This window comes from Dryobates pubescens, chromosome 21, assembly GCF_014839835.1.
Source record: "Dryobates pubescens isolate bDryPub1 chromosome 21, bDryPub1.pri, whole genome shotgun sequence".
NCBI classification, from domain to species: domain Eukaryota; kingdom Metazoa; phylum Chordata; class Aves; order Piciformes; family Picidae; genus Dryobates; species Dryobates pubescens.
In genome coordinates this window covers 21,613,472-21,629,714 of record NC_071632.1, presented here as the reverse complement: position 1 = coordinate 21,629,714, position 16,243 = coordinate 21,613,472, and the positions used below count along the sequence as shown (strand labels likewise).

Sequence of the window (16,243 nt, the reverse complement as noted above, 5' to 3'; positions counted from 1 at the left end):
GATAACCATGTTGGCAACACTGCCTGGACAGGATTGCACTCATCTCACTTTTGATCTCTGCCACGTTCCGAGCTAGTTGCCTTACATACTCTTACAGTCAATGGAATGGAACAGGCAGTCGGAAGGTAAAATTAAATTGGTCTTGAGGTAAACAGGGGAATAAAGCTCCAGAAGTGATTTTTTTTCCTCCATTGCCAACGAGAGCCATAACAGGGGCTGGACATGTTCCAAGTGATGCAAAAGGAACAGCTGAGAACAGGTCTCCACGTGGTGATCATTTGCAGGTTGCAGATACCTTCTACTCCAGCTGAATCAAGATCACTTTTTCACACAGGATTAAACTGAGCTCTACATGTCCAGAACTCATGTTCTTCAGTGAAGTTTACACCGTGCTGGGTGCAAGCTATTGGAAAAGTTTAAACCACTTCCAAAGTGATTACATAACATTTATCAGCCTTTCAGAAGCCACAAAAGGTTTTTAGTTATCTCTTTTTCATTCAATGCCACTGTGTTATAAATACAAGCCTTGGCCCTCTTAACATCCTTTTATAAGTAATTAACCACTGGTGATGATCTAGCAGATGGTAACTGTTTACATAAACCTGCTGAGTCAGTGATTTTGAGCCTTGGTGACCTAGATATCAGAAGCTAATCAAGAATTCCTTGACAGACTTCTCCAGATTTCCCTTTAGCTGCATTAGAAACAGGTCTGCTGACTTACTGTGCCTTTGGTTATCTTTGAAGCTTTCTAAATCCTGATTTTGCACAGTTAGCAGTCATTTCCCCAAGCCTGACAAGGTGGAATTCAGACCTGATTTCATATGGATGACTGCATCTGAAAAAAATCCTTAAGGTTTGCTTTAGAAGAGAAGCAGCCTTACATTACACTCAGCCATTCCAAACCAGACGTTTCTGGTGAGTCAGATGAATTACACCCTAAAGTCCCTGCTTCTCTCATTGATTATTGGGGAGCCCAAGGACTGGTCTCCGTCTGCAGGCATTTAAAGTTAATGATGGAACAAATCTTCCAGGAGTATCCAATATGTGACCATCAGCCAGCAGAGACATTTAACCATCAGTCAACCTTGGGCTGGCCACCACACTGCTTTATGCTTCAACTTGTCCATCTGAAAACTGGCAAAATGATGCTTTCTTTGTTCATAAAGCATGTCAACAGCTTCTGCAAATGGATGGGTGATGTCAAAGGAATAAAATAAAGGTGAGGAGTGTGATACACCAGCAAAGGCTGATGAAGTATCCATAATCCCTGGATATGCAACATGGAGGAGTAAGGAAATCGCAGGTAGGAATAGGAGAGTGATTTTACCTTTGTCTGTGTGTTGGTGAAACCAACACTGCAATAATGCATAAGTTAGCAGCTAGGTCAAACAGTTTTGATGGATTGTGGCTGAAGGGCTGGAGAAAATAGCAGAACAGAGATTTAAAGAGCTCAAGATGCCCGAGCTTATCAAACAAATCTTTCAATGCATTTCTTGCTACTTACTCTTGCATTGTACAAGGTGAATATAACAGAGATATCAACAGTTCCCTTAACTGCATGAAGAGGAGAATATTGAAAACCAATGGCCAGTCACAACGAGGAGGAAACAGTGAATGGGCACTGAACAAGAAGCAAGAGGATAACTGAGTCTCATTTCCTTCATAAAATGGAAAAGAGAGATCCATCAGTTGAAGAATGCTGCAGGCAGACACGCCAGTGGGCTACCCACGTGGTACTGGAAAGAAGTTTTCAGTTGGAGAAGCAGGAGAGGGGATGAACTCACCGCACAGTATTGCAGTGAGCACAGAAGAACTAATTTAATGTGAAGGGAATCAAATAATCTCTGCAAGGCAGGAAGCAATTCAGTGTTTTGTACAAAAAATGCAGAGGAGTCATAGATAAGGAGCAGTGCACCCCTGCCAGCCACGCAGGACTGCAGGAATGCCGCTGTGCCCAGCCCCTACCTTCACCCCTGCCAGCATGCCAGTTGTGGAGACGCTGAAGTCAAGGTAGGCAAGCGTGTCAGGGTTAGAAGGTTTGTAGATCTGGGCAGGCCGCTTCTTTGGCAAATCATCTGGGGAGAAGAGAGAAGGACAACGTGGTGGGTTACTGCCAGGGCACACAGTACTCAGAGTGCCTGACAAAGGCACTGACCAACGACAACAGAGTCCTCTTAGCCTCAGTGCTCACCTGTATCCAGGACGGGAGGCCACGTTCTGATGTCCACTGCTGCTGCTGCCTCTCGTGACCGCAGCAGCTTACATATTAACTGTGTAGTCATCAAGCAGGCAGAGCGGCTCACCTGGGATTGAGAAAGAAGTAATAACATAATGGGATACTGATTGATTCTCCATGAAAACCAGCAGGACTGGGATTTACTTTATGCCACAACAGGACACGGCTTTATTAGGCTTTCCAGGCTTTATTGGGTTTTCCAGTCAGGAGTTGGAAAGATGCACAAAAATGCAGCTCACAAAGCACACAAAGCCACGTGGGACTTGCAAATTACTTGAAAACTGCACTTGTATTAGAGTGGTGTAATGAAACCAAAGGCACCTTAAGAGTGAGAAAGTGACTTTTCCAACACAATGCACCAGTTATCAACCCAGATTGCCAGTACAGTATAGTGACCAAAGCATCTCCCCTGTGATGGTAATAGATCTTGGTTTACAAATAATGTTTCCCTACTGCCCAAAACCTGAACTGACATTTATATGAATAAATTTACTATCTTAAGTCAGTTTTATGTTAGTCACACATTTCCACTTCCTGTGTCAGTAATAAACCATGGGGACCTCTTCTGGTACTAGCAAAAGTAGCTCTGGACCAGAAATTGTACAAGCTGCACTAAGAAAGGAAATGGTGAACTTACTGCTCTGCATTCCAGGTGACATACTGAAAGCATTCTTTAAAATTTCCTGGTTTTGAAATTTCATGAGTAGAAACTACAAGAATGTTTCTTACCAATTATGAACATCAATTATTTAAGGAAATATTCTGCCAAACACAAATGTGAGCACTGTTAATCACTGAAGATAGTACAGAGGAGAAACTGACAGAACAGCATCTTTCTTCTTTTCCTGAACTTTGAGAATCTGTGCTCATATTGCTAGGAGAATCTTTTTCTTTAAAGAATCTGAAACATTTAATTTCATTTCATTTAATAGAATAGAATAGAATAGAATTGACCAGACCAGACCAGTTTGGAAGAGACCTTCAAGATCATTGTGTCCAACCTATCATCCAACACCACCTAATCAACTAAACCATGCAACCAAGCATCCTGTCAAGCCTCGCCCTGAACACCCCCAGCGACAGCAACCCCACCACCTCCACTTAGGGCAGCCCATTCCAATGGGCAATCACTCTCTCTGTGTAAAACTTCCTCCTAACCTCCAGCCTAAACCTCCCCTGATGCAGCCTGAGACTGTGTCCTCTTGTTCTGGTGCTGGTTGCCTGGGAGAAGAGGCCAACGTCCGCCTGTCTACAACCTCCCTTAAGGTAGTTGTAGAGAGCAATAAGGTCACCCCTGAGTCTCCTCCTCTCCAGGCTAAGCAACCCCAGCTCCCTCAGCCTCTCCTCATAGGGCTTGTGTTCCAAGCCCCTTACCAACCTTGTTGCCCTTCTCTGGACACGCTCCAGCAAGTCAACATCCTTCCTAAACTGAGGGGCCCAGAACTGGACACAGTACTCGAGGTGCGGCCTCAGCAGTGCAGTGTACAGGGGCAGAATGACCTCCTTGCTCCTGCTGGCCACACTGTTCCTGATGCAGGCCAGGATGCCATTGGCCCTCCTGGCTGCCTGGGCACACTGCAGGCTCATGTTCAGCCTACCATCGACCAGCACCCCCAGGTCCCTTTCCACCTGACTGCTCTCCAGCCACTCTGACCCCAGCCTGTAGCTCTGCATGGGGTTGTTGTGGCCAATGTGCAGAACCCAGCACTTGGATGTGTTCAATCTCATGCCGTTGGACTCTGCCCATCTGTCCAGCCTGTTGAGTGTTCCAGTGTTCAGCCTAAGGAAATCAGCGACCATCTGTAGAATACATTTTACCACTGAAGTCCTGGACCTTTGAAAGGAACACAGCTCTTCACCACACTGCACCATTCACTTAAGTTCCATTCCTAAAGATGCCTAAATCCATTGACCACGACATCTGTTTGTGCACTTTCAGGTGTCTGCTCACCTCCACAATCATCTTCACTGTAGGTAATGTGGTAGCTATGTTCTGGGGGTGTGGAGGTCGAACTGTGATTGGCACACAGCCTGCATACAGGCATCCATAAAACGCGGCAATTAGGTCTATTCCTGCATGAAGAACAAAACAAAAATCCTCCCCTGAAAATCAAATCATTTAATCACAGACACAGATGTCAGCATAACTATTGCTTGGAACTCAACCTGGAAGGTTAAATGAGCAACTAAGCCCTTCAACAGACTTCTTTTCCAGCCTGTTGTCAGTATTTGTTCAGCTTGACTGATTCTGTTCAATGTACTGCTGTAAGCAGGAAAAACCACAGGCCACACACAAAGCTGCAGCCAGTGAACAGAATTTAGGTGAACTCCACCTTCATGATCAGGAAGTAACCTGTTAAGAAGACTGATTTCCACAGATCAATTATCTTCCTGAAATTTACATTTAGAGATAAATGAGTCTACAAGAAGAGGGGTGCCCCAGCAAAGAGATGAGGTAGGATGCTTGTACCTATCAACTGCAGAAAGAACATCTGGAGGCTTCATTAAAAACTTTCTCGTGTTACTTTTAAGCTTAGATATGCAGCTTTAACTTCTCTGCCTGAAATATTACAGTAAAAAAAGGAGTCAGGATTTTGAAATCCTGCTTCTAACATAAAATCAGGTGTTGTTCTATACAAATACTGACTGCAGGGGACAGACTGTGGACAGCACACTTCAGGCTAACTAAGGAGGCTGGACAGACAGCAGCACAAAGGTCCCTTGAACACTGTTGTTTGATAGCTTCCTGGCGCTGTACCCAGGCTGTGATAAGATGACACCAGGGGATGTTTGATTCTCTCAGTGGAAAAGGACCTGCAGTACTGCTAAGTTATTGTTCCTTAAATAAAATGCTTTATTCATAGGAAGGGAAATACAGACAATAAACCCTGAAGTTTGAAACAGTAGTCTTCTTTTGTGGAAGAGGTTTTCTCATAATAACTGCCAAGAAATTACTCCTATAAAGTTTTAACCAGCATCTCACAGCCCTTACAACCCACATATCACAGTACAGACCTTAAATCAGACTGCTTGTTTCACCAACACACATGAAATGCTAAGGATAAAAGAGCAGCACTAGATCAGAAATAATTTCAGGCATGGTATCAGTTAACACAAGCTTAAAAGCTTCGGTGTCAAAGGATGAAAATCCAAGCACAGAGAGCTCTCTAGGCTGAAGATCTATAGAGAAAATAGTGACAATAATTTGGTACTTCTAAATCATCTGCACCTATTAATCATACTTCTACTGTAAAAACCCATGGATTACTTCCTAGGTACTGCTGCTTTACCCTCATGAAATCAGCACTTCCAAGAAGGAATTCAGCAGGCGAATCTAAGAGCACTCAGCAAAGTATTTTATCAGAACTCTGCTCATAAAATGGTAGATTTCCAGCAAATGAGAAGCTAAGCAGTAATTAAATTTAACTGCTTGTAAGAGACAGGTTTTAAAAACGAAGGTTAATCTTAATCTGAGCCCATGGAAATAATATCCCTGCACATGTGCAAAAGAGAAACTATCTTCAGTATGTGTGATTAAGTTCAACATCATGTACCAAGGACAGACACTTTGTATTCTGCTAGTTGGTAATGCCACCAATGCAAACTTTTGGGACTACCAAGGTAGTGAACATGGCAGTTCTTTACCTGGTGGGTAAACCAAAGCCACGTGGTCTCCATCCTGTAAATGCCCCCTCTCCATCAACATGACAGCTATCTTCTCAGCTCGTTTGTGGAGCTGGACACACGTTAGCGAGTTGGCTATTGTTCCCTGCACAGGAAGGAAGGGAAACATCACAGGAGGGAACACAATGCACTGAAACTCCTATTTTCCTCTGCACTTTAGGAGCTGCTGCATGAGGTGCCACCACAATATGTCATGCAATCAACTGAAATACAAAAACATTCAGTCTTATACCAAACTGTAGCTGGAAGGAAAAAAAGATATTTGTAAAGCAGAGGAACGTCCTCTATTCCTTTATCTGTAGCTTCTGTACTTCCCCTGCTAAGCAGGCAGCGTTACTGCTGCAGCCAGAAAAGTGCCTTTAAGGTCTTTGCAGCAATCTGGAGGCTCTGTGGAAAGCAATCCTGGAAATTGCACTTTGTCATCTGCATGCTGGAGCAAAGCCAAATGGCACAGCAGAAACACTTCAAAAGACAGAGGAGAAAACAATACTTTGTGACAGGGAAAAGAATTAGTCTGGAACAAAAGCTAAGCATATGCATACAAATGAAATAGAGAAGAAAGGCATTTGTTGAATTTGAGTCACTCTGGCCAGCATGAAAAGGCAAGAAAAAAAAAAAGGGAAACCAACAAGGGGAAAGCACAAGGTGCTACAGTTTGGCCTTTTGAAGCACTTCTAATAGCACCAACCCAACAGGATCAAAGGAGGAAAAAGCTGCACACTTAGGATACAGTATCACTGTCCAGGGAGACAGCACGGCAGAGAAAGCATGGTCTACCTTTTTAAAGTATTCCCCACCCTCTGTCCTAACCAGGCAAGGATGATTTTTGTCCACCATCAGCACCCAATACAGCACTGCAGTTTTTACTGACCACAAGCTTAAGAGAGGAGAGAGCAGTTTGATGTGCCTAGCACTGGAATTAGTAGCATGTTACCAGGCATCACTTCACATTTCCTGCCTTTACTGTAATCAACAAAGAGGACAAGCTAACTGAAAGTAAAAAAGACCAAGTGAGCTTCAACATCTTCAGGCAATCTTAATCAGTCCTCTGAAAAAATGTGGAGATAGTTTAACTAAGGAAGCTTCTTCTGAAGACGTGCAGCTATACTGATACTGGACTAGAGATGATTTCCATCTGAGTAGCCATGGATGTGGCCAGAGTGATGCAAGGTCTGGCTGTCCCTGTCACAGCAGACCTGCCAGTAGGCGTGTGCTTAAACTTGGAGCATCTTTCAAGAGAAACAGAATTGCTGCAAATCCTGCAAAGATGTGCAAACCTTGTTTACATGTAAGACTTCTGGGGCATGCTGCATGTGGACCAGGGAGCAGACAGTGTTTATACAAAGTGCAGGGAAGCAGAATCCTGCTGTTGGACAAGCACCATGGGCATGCACCAGGCAACTATTCCCTTGGGGTCTTTATACAAGGAGCCCCGCAACATGAAGGTGTCCTGCAGCGTGAAGGTGTTGCAATCCCCCATGACACATGCTAAAAACCATGCACTGCATTAATGGGGAAATGTTCCAAACTGTCAAACAGCCTGGGGTACCAGGAACATGCTCATCTCAGTGGGTTTCTGTTAGTCATCCCCTGCAGGATGCCTGGCTGGTTTAGAACAACGTGTACAGACAATGTGCAAGGGAGACCAAAAGCTACAAACCTGAACTAAAATTCAAGATGGGTACCAACACCTGCCACTATTCCAGACCCCTCCTCTCCTAGAGACCCTGACACACAATGTATGTTTCCTAGTTTGGATAGATGTGTCTGATGTACTGTGGCAGAAAACCTGACTTTCCTTCTCTGCAGTGGTAAGCAATGAAACACTGTGCCAGGCTGGCACCTCACAGAAGCTACATAGAGAGATTTCTTACTGATCCTCTGCAGACCTGGATGGATTCTGGGCATACCTCCTCTTCACTTCCTTTCCCCATTCATACACCATCTCCAGGTGGCCCAGTCTCAAAACCAATAATCATTGCTTTATTTAGGGGAAATACTTTGACTTTGCCAAGTCTGTGCTTTTCAAATTGAAAATCAGGCTGGTGAGCAGTATCAGGTACTCCTCTTTGCTATAGGAGTGATTGGTACTGAAGGAGATTTGCATTGTCAGCTCACCCACAACATGCATGTGGTGGAAAAAGTAATGAGGAATGTGTAGGGCACAGAAGCAACCTGTATTTTGACAACTGGCAATGCTTATTCTCTTTTCCTTTCTGCTTCAGAGAACATTAAATAAAACTGCTGTGTATTAAAGGGAAAGGAAACAGAAAAGTCCTTTTCGGCCACAGCACCCACAGGTGCAATGCCAGCTGAAATGCCAGTGTGCCATTTCCCACACCACAGCCTGGCAGAGCAATGCTCTGAGCTTCTTACCCTGCAGTTGAGTAGAGTGTAGAGCACGTGGTCAGGGGTGGTCTGAGCTCTCCACTGCAACACTTCTGAGAGGAAGAGGAACTAAAATAAAGCAGAGTGATGGTCATGACTCTAAACAACTTCTTCACTTTGAAACTCAGGTACCTATTCTGGCTAGCTTAGCTGTGTCTTTCTCATTTCTGTGCTACATTTTACATCTCTATCCAGAGCTAAAGATAAATTCTCTTGCCATCACACACACTCATAGCAAGGTGTTTTCACATCATGGCAGCATCCTCTCTGGAAGTGAAGCCACTGCTGGGACTATGATCCATTACCACCTCTACTTTCAAAGCAACAAACCAGTTGTTACTGATCTTTCTGCATTTAAGCATGCTTTTAACTCTTTAACTTCCTCGCTTTTTCTTACTGAAAATATATACATGTTTACACAGTTTAGAACTTACTAATGTAATGACTCACATAAGCCCCTAAAAGAACTAAATTTCAACTTCATTTATAGGATCAAAATAATGACAGTTCAGCCCGGGGCCATACGTGCAAACAACATCCCTTGGACTCCACTGGAATTAGTAAAGAGCTGTCCTCCAGGGTGATTTGGGGTTGAAGCCCTATTGAACCTTTCCACCATGTTTGCTTTGTTGTTTAATGTAAATTTATATTTTTTTTTAAATCCATACAAACAAAATGCAATGACCTCCCCTCAAGTCTATTTTGTATTTATCAGTAAAAGGGCTTCTGAAATATTTTAGTTTGAATTAAACAAATCCTTCAACGAGTTCTGTAGTCACAATTATACAATCAATGCACCACCAAATGTCCTGATCTAAGTAGTTTAACACAAGCTGTATCAAAAAAGCTTAGCTTACCTTTCTGGCTTGGTCATTATCTTCTATTTGCCCCAAATCCCTACCACTGGCTTGTGCAATTCTTTTTCCAGAGACCAAGTTCCCCACCATCACAGAGGCAGGGCCAATTTCTGGAATAAAGCAGAAGTATGCTAAGTGCAACGCAAACTCTTTGTAGATGACAATTCTTTGTACTTGCATTACATCATCTTTTCCTCATTGCTATCCAAAACACCAAGTCCTGAACACAGCTCTGTTGACACTCAATTTGATTGATGGGTAAGAAGGAGCTTGGATGACATTTAGGCCTGGCTTCATCCTCTCCAAGCAGATCTAACTGAGAAGCACACCTAGCATGGGTTCTCTGCAGCCAGAGACACTCCTTGTCTGCCTTGGTATGAGGATCTCTTGGATGATTCAGCTTCTAATCCAGGCATGTCCATTCAAGTGCCTAAATCCAGAGACGTATCCAATTCACGCTGACCTTTTAAGTATTTGCTCCTCCAACACTGTTAGGCAGATTCAGTGGTCCTCTTCCTCTCTATTTCTACTTTACAAACTTAGCCATCAAGTAAACTGAGATTTTATCTTTATCTGTTTGAGTCTCTATTCATCTTTTTTGAACATAACTGAGCAGGAATTTGCAGGAAACTCCAGGAGTGGCCTCATTGCCTTGTAGAATGATAAAAATGTGAAGGTACTTCTAGCTTTTGCCAAACTCAATGATGTCCTTAACACACCTGGAATGTTTGTCAGAGACAGCTAATGGAGCTGATTCTCACCTGCATTAACAGTACATACAGTACCATGAGCATACAGCTTTAGTCATGGTCCCTTTGCCTCCACTCATCTTACCTGGTTGTTTTTGCCTTGGTTTAGGCAGGTTTGTGACACATGTGTGGGGACACATCAGCACATTACAAGGATGCAGTGATCCTTCCAAGAAGAGCTGCTTGGTTTCTGACAGGTGTATTCCTCCCAGCGGTGTCTTGGGAAGTGTGTTTGCTGGTACCAGGGCTAAGCAGTAGACTCCCACTTGATGAATGCTGTCAATAGCCTAAAAAAAGCAGGAAGTGGATGAGAGGCAAATTCCTCATCATTCTAATAAGCACACGGTGCCCCGAATTACTGCATTAACTAGCCCTGATCATCAACTGGCAATGGAAAGGCACTTCAGCAGTGTCAGTGACAAGAAGGCTCTTTTCAGCAGGAACAGGTGGATGGCAATGTAATACTGATGTTACTCTTCCAGAAGATAAAAGAGCAGACAAAAAGCTGCTGATAAATACACAAATCTATTAAGCACTGCTCCCTAGGCAGCCCTTTTAGGCACACATTAGTTGGAGGTATCCTGGAGATTTATTTACCAAGCTGGGCAGGCAGCCCACGTGAATCTGCACAGGGCTCAGAACTGAGGTTCAAAGATTGCTCTGGGCTGAACAGCCAGTCCATCTTGCAGAGCAAAGGCAAAGGTCAGAGGCTGCACTCTCCCACCACGTGCCCACCGATGGCTGTAGCTCAGGCATTTATAACTCTTGTCTAAGGTAAGAGCAGCTCCACTGCCCGACTGCTGTGCAGAACACAGGCAGGAGTGGGAAATGACGACATGAGGGAACACCAGAAACCCACCCGCCTGATCAAAGATCTGTTGGCTGAAAATCTGAAAAACAAGCATCTTTGAATCTTGTAGTAACCATGTTAACTGTCTCACAAGTGCAGTAAAATGCCTCATTTTCTACAATTCTCTAATGTACATCACATGCCACCAGGCAAAGGTGACTATCCCTGCACTAAAATAACTAGTTCCTTTCCTTATGTTGGTAAAAAACAGCTTCAGTGAGCTAGAAAAGTAACTTCAGACATCCATGCAGACTGAGAAACAAATTTCAGACAGCATCTCTAGTGAGTAGTTAAATGTTAACAAATATAATTTACTCAATTTGCATTTTAATGTTTAACTGTGAGAGAGGTGAATGCCTATGCCTGTCACCTTCAAGGCAAAATCTGTCTTCTGAGAATCAAATCATCACTTACAGTTGTGTGCTTAAGTGCAGACCAACAAATTACTGATTATTTCTACAGAGATTCTAGGTAATGCTTTGCTCCTGGCTGCTGTTTGATTAATTGTTGCTGATTTGATTGCAAAATTTCCTAAGAAGGAATAATAAAGCAGTTACTCATTTTACAGATATTGCAGTTTTAGTGGTGGTAGGTCTCATGGGAGTGTTGGAAGACCTCACTGCTGGGCTAGACACCTTACCTGAAAGATCAGTAGCAGTGAGACTCATGGCAGCCAACACACACTGTCCCCTGTTTCTGGCACTATCTCATCACGACGATGTCTGGAGGCTCTGCCAAGCCATGATGAACCATGGGATCCTCACAGAACCAGCTTGAAGGGAAATGGCTGCAGGGCAGCACAGGGCAGGGCTGGCCCAGGGCAGCACGCACAGGGTCTCACAAGTATCATCAGCCATGAGTAGCAATTTGGTAGAGTTTGTTATCATGAATGTCACTAAGTCACAACTCAAGGGTGATGTTGTTACATTGCTCATTGCTAGCAGAAGATTCAGATACAGCTGGCTGCCACAAGTAACAGATGATCAGGTATAAACAGAGCTGAGACCATTTCAGAAGGTAGCCACACACAAACCTGACTGCATTTTCACTAAACCTATTGCTTTTGAGTGAGCACAGGCTCATGGACAGAGGAGATGGAAGGTGGCTGCTATCTACAATATCTCTTGCTTTGTGTGTGTGCACATCAGAGTTGAAAAAATCTTAGACTTAAACTGGACTGCAATATGCAAGGAGAAGATTAGAATTTTTCAGTGTTCAGTTGCTTCTGTCTTCTGATTAAACTGCTGAACAACAAACATCACCAGGGTGGGTTTCATCACAGTACCTTGCATGATCCACCAGGCAGCTGGAATGAAATTCCTTGCAGTAAGTGTTCTCCTCTCACTGTAGAGACCTAGATACTTCCCTTCATTTCAGTAGAGACAAATCAGCATTTTTAGGCTGGTTTTCTTTCAGTTTATTTTAGCTATCAACACAGTGCACTAAAAACCACATAATTATCTCCCACTGATTAAAAAAGGTAAATCTGGAGATTTAGCTCAGATATGTATAGCTACTTTTCATGAGGTCCACTCCATCACTGCCATTAACTATTTAGGAAGAGACTTTGGTAGCTTCTGGCAGTAAGAGTATACTACAATCATTGCCCTCCTGAAGGAAGAGTTGACTATACCCTTAGAAACCATACGCTACTTTCACCTTCCTGTTACTTACTTTTAGCTCTGTTTTTTTACACCATCTCTGTTTTGTTACACCATTTTGATTAGGAAAAGGATTACACTTTGGCTACATGCAGCCCAGACAGGAGCTGTCACTCACAAGATTCTAATTTTGTGCTTATTGGGTGCAAGTACAACTGAAGGTGGACTTAGAATTACACAAAGACAAATGTCAATTACCTTGGGGGGCTGAAAAATCAATAAAAAGAATACAAAGCATGGGAAGAATAGCTTCTAAACATACATAAAGAACAGTACCTGGAGTACTCTACTCATCCACTGGAAGCTGTCTTCCTCTGTGGAATCTGGCCTCTGCTCAGCAACAATGACTATCCTCTCGTCATGCAGCACGCTCACTGAAAACACTGCTATTCTGTAGAGCAGAGGGGAGAAGGGTGCTTAGTGCAGGCAGGTGGAAGAGCCTCCACCTTGATCCTCCACAGCTGTCATTTTGTTATTTGTTACTCAGACAACTGGTGCATCAATTAGTATTGTATTTGGAGGAATGGCAACAGGAACAGTTCTGGGTAACATCTGGAGGAGAAAGAGAGAGCTTTGTTCTGCACTCATGTAAATACAGGCACCACGTCACAGCAGGGCTGGAGAAGGGAATGTTCTTGGGGTAAGGAAAGCACTAAATCCGGGTCACATGAAGGGTGTTGTTAGGCTGTTACATATCAGCTGGCATAAACATTTTTTGGCCCAACTTATAAGTCAGTCATTGCACCATCCTTTTTGGCGAGGCCTGCCAGGTGATCAAGTGTGAGCATGTGCTACAACATTAGACTCCTCAGACGTTTCAGATGTTTCATTCTCAGTTTCAGCATATTGGGAAGGTCACACAAAGAACTGCTGCCCCCTTTAAGAACTACTATGTTAGGTGTATAATAGGTGTATTAAATTCAGAAAGGACCCTCTTGAACACCCTCAGAACCTCAAGGACACTCAACATCTTCAGAATTAAACAGCTGTTCTACTGGAGATTTTAATAATCACGATTTTGGACCTTGGTATCTAAAGTCTGCCTCAACACTGTCTTAGGTTTCGCTTTGCTGTCTCCTGGTTCTAGCAACACGAACAGCAATAGAGGGAAACCACAGTTGACAGATTAGGCAATGCCTTCTTAAAGCACTTTGTGTCACTTACACCTGGGCTAAGCAAAACAAACTATTTCCACACAGTATAAGCAAAGAAAGGATCAAACCTTCCCCTGTAGACAAATTTCATTGGTTCCACAGCAAGTGCTGTTGCTACGATGTCATCAGCATTATGTCTTCTTCCACTGACAACCATCAACCCATCCATTTTGCCAATAACAAAGACAAGTCCCCCTGGGCCTATAAAGCCTAGTAGTCCAGTCCTTATAAAAGGATATTCAGTGATAGGGCCACCAGAACTGGTCATAGGAAACACCTGTAAGACAGAGAAGCACAGCTCAACTCTAGACTGAAGAGTATTTCAGGCATGGTTTCTCAGATGGCGTTTCTGGAATTAAGTCAGTCGGTCACTGGTGATGCTCATGGCCATAAAGGCAATGTCAGGAAACTCCCAGACTAGTCTGTGCCATTTTCAGTACCTGAGTAGGAGCCAGTTCAACCCCACTGTGCTCACCAAACACATTTTCACTAACCATGGCTCTGTAAAGTATCTAACTAGCTTGTAGACTGTTAGAGTTATCACCTTTTTAACTCTTCCTGCTTTCCTTGTGATTGCTGCAGCCCCTGATATTCTTTCAAAATTGAAGTAAAAGCTCTTCAGAGCCACAACTAAACCCACACAAAGGTCTACTATTTCACTTAATGAAATGGCCTTCAGTGCAGATTATTTGGTTAGAATACAGGTCCCAAGCCACAGCCACTGATTATTACTGCCACTCTATATTATTACTAGCAATACTTTATGTCAAATATTATCTCAAAACAGAAAAAGGTTAAAAGGCAGGACTTTATACAGCGTTTTTAGGTCAACTTACCTCAAAAGTATTTTTGGTCATGCCTGAGAGTCCATAATATGATGTACCCGTTGCAATAGCACATACACAAAGTTCTCCTATTTCATCTGTTTTGCAGAGCTGAGGAATTCCATCTGGCTTCACTGAACACATTATAGCTAGAGGGAGGGTAAAGGACTTTAAAAATATTACAAAAGGAACTACAGAGTAACATAAACACTGAGAGAAAGATATCACAGTGGAGCTGACATAAATTATATACAGACTAAAGTCTAACAACTGGATTCTTAAGTATTAAGGTGCTCAGCATTATCAGGTGTTTCTATAAAGCATGTTTCTATAAAGCATGTAAAGATCTTTGCATAAGCTCAGTCTTTACACTGATAACAAACCCTAACTTGCCATGCTCTCTGACATTTCAGCAGGTCTATAATACTGCTGTGAAATGTGGCTGTGTTCCCTGCTTTGCACACCAAAGCACTGATTTTGGTGCAGTCAGTGCATAATGAAACACCAGAATGGAGTTCTTGATAATAGCTGCACTGCCAGGGAGGCAGGCAACCAGAAACACACCTCTCACAAAGCAGCAAGTACTATCAGAAAAGACCAAGATACTCCAGCAGCCTAGTGTGCTAGTTTTACTAAGAATTTATCAGAGCCCAGACTCCCTCTTGCTGGTTTTAGAGGACAGCAGAGAGAGCAGGAGCAAAACAGGAGGCATTTGGAAGCACTGCTCTGAGGAAAAAGCACTTCTTTCTGTCAACCATGTAAACAAGAATCAGGTGTGCTGCTTTAGCTAATAAACCTTGGAGTCCAGCATGTGTAGACTTTGCAGTTGCAAAGAGGGTATGATGGAGATCAGAAGGGAGATCAGAAATTAATCACAACATCTTCTTAAGTACAAGAGTCCTGAGTGACCTTTGTCTCACTCCAAGGATATGCAGCAGTGTGTACTTCTATTCAGATCGTCAGACTGCAGTAAGAAGTGCAAGATGGCACATCTGCAACAACTGTTAAACAGCAACCAATCTTATCTTCCTGTAAGCTGTTCAACTTAAGTTCTTTAAAATGCACCGTTAGGTTTGATTCTTTTGGTGCATAAGAGACATTCTCTAATGCAGAACTACAGCAATATCCCTTCCTAGCTTCTGTCACATCTCATCTCTTATGAAATTATTGATTTCTCCTTTAAAAGCACTGCTTTCAGTTTGAATCAAGGCAAACTGCTCAACGACACCTCCTTTTTCTAATAACTGGGTGGCAGCACAGTGGAAAACCATTCTGCAAGCCATCAGACAACAATTTGGTTGATCCTTAGCACAGACTATGAAAACTTTCACTAGTAAGTCTCATCTGGGTCAGGCTTACAGATATTTATTTACAGCCTCTAGACATCAGAATCCAGCTCTCTTATTTTCTGTACCAGTATCTTCCAGTTAAAGAGTGGATGCTCTGCTGTGGTGACACCTTTAATGCAAGTGAAGACAGCCACTGAAGTCAACAGAGAGAAGAATCTCAGGGTTTCCAAAACATGAAGTTCTACAAGGTGATGCTTTAGGTCTAAAATGTCTTCAAGTACACATGTTCTAACCCCAAAACTTGTGGTCTAAGCAAACTTTGCCCACCTATGACTTTCTACAGCTGATTAGCTGAATTGATGAATCACAGTAAGTTTCAAGACAGTTCCTTACCTCCTGGCATCACTAAGCCAACATCCTGGACAGTCAGAACAGAAAGTTTTTCTTCAGAGTCCACTCGAATCACTCCATAAGTGAGACCATGCATGGACAGAACTCCTCTGCCTGGTGGCTGATTGCTGTCATCTGTTGGCCTGTAACCATGAGTTATA

The 16,243-nt window shown here is 43.1% G+C and overlaps 1 protein-coding gene across 4 annotated transcripts in view; it reads right to left on the bottom strand.

The window, feature by feature from the left end:
- Positions 1 to 16,243, bottom strand: part of DIP2C (disco interacting protein 2 homolog C) — a 225,894-nt gene that overhangs the window by 26,237 nt on the left and 183,414 nt on the right. For all 4 annotated transcript variants that reach the window (XM_054171424.1, XM_054171425.1, XM_054171426.1 and 1 more), the window contains 11 exons: positions 16,086 to 16,225; positions 14,416 to 14,552; positions 13,648 to 13,856; positions 12,702 to 12,816; positions 10,000 to 10,201; positions 9,166 to 9,275; positions 8,297 to 8,377; positions 5,882 to 6,005; positions 4,188 to 4,309; positions 2,192 to 2,303; positions 1,966 to 2,075 (listed from right to left, as the gene is read on the bottom strand). In XM_054171424.1, the coding sequence (XP_054027399.1) occupies positions 1,966 to 2,075; positions 2,192 to 2,303; positions 4,188 to 4,309; positions 5,882 to 6,005; positions 8,297 to 8,377; positions 9,166 to 9,275; positions 10,000 to 10,201; positions 12,702 to 12,816; positions 13,648 to 13,856; positions 14,416 to 14,552; positions 16,086 to 16,225 (1,462 nt within the window). The remainder of the gene's footprint in view (positions 1 to 1,965; positions 2,076 to 2,191; positions 2,304 to 4,187; positions 4,310 to 5,881; positions 6,006 to 8,296; positions 8,378 to 9,165; positions 9,276 to 9,999; positions 10,202 to 12,701; positions 12,817 to 13,647; positions 13,857 to 14,415; positions 14,553 to 16,085; positions 16,226 to 16,243) is intronic.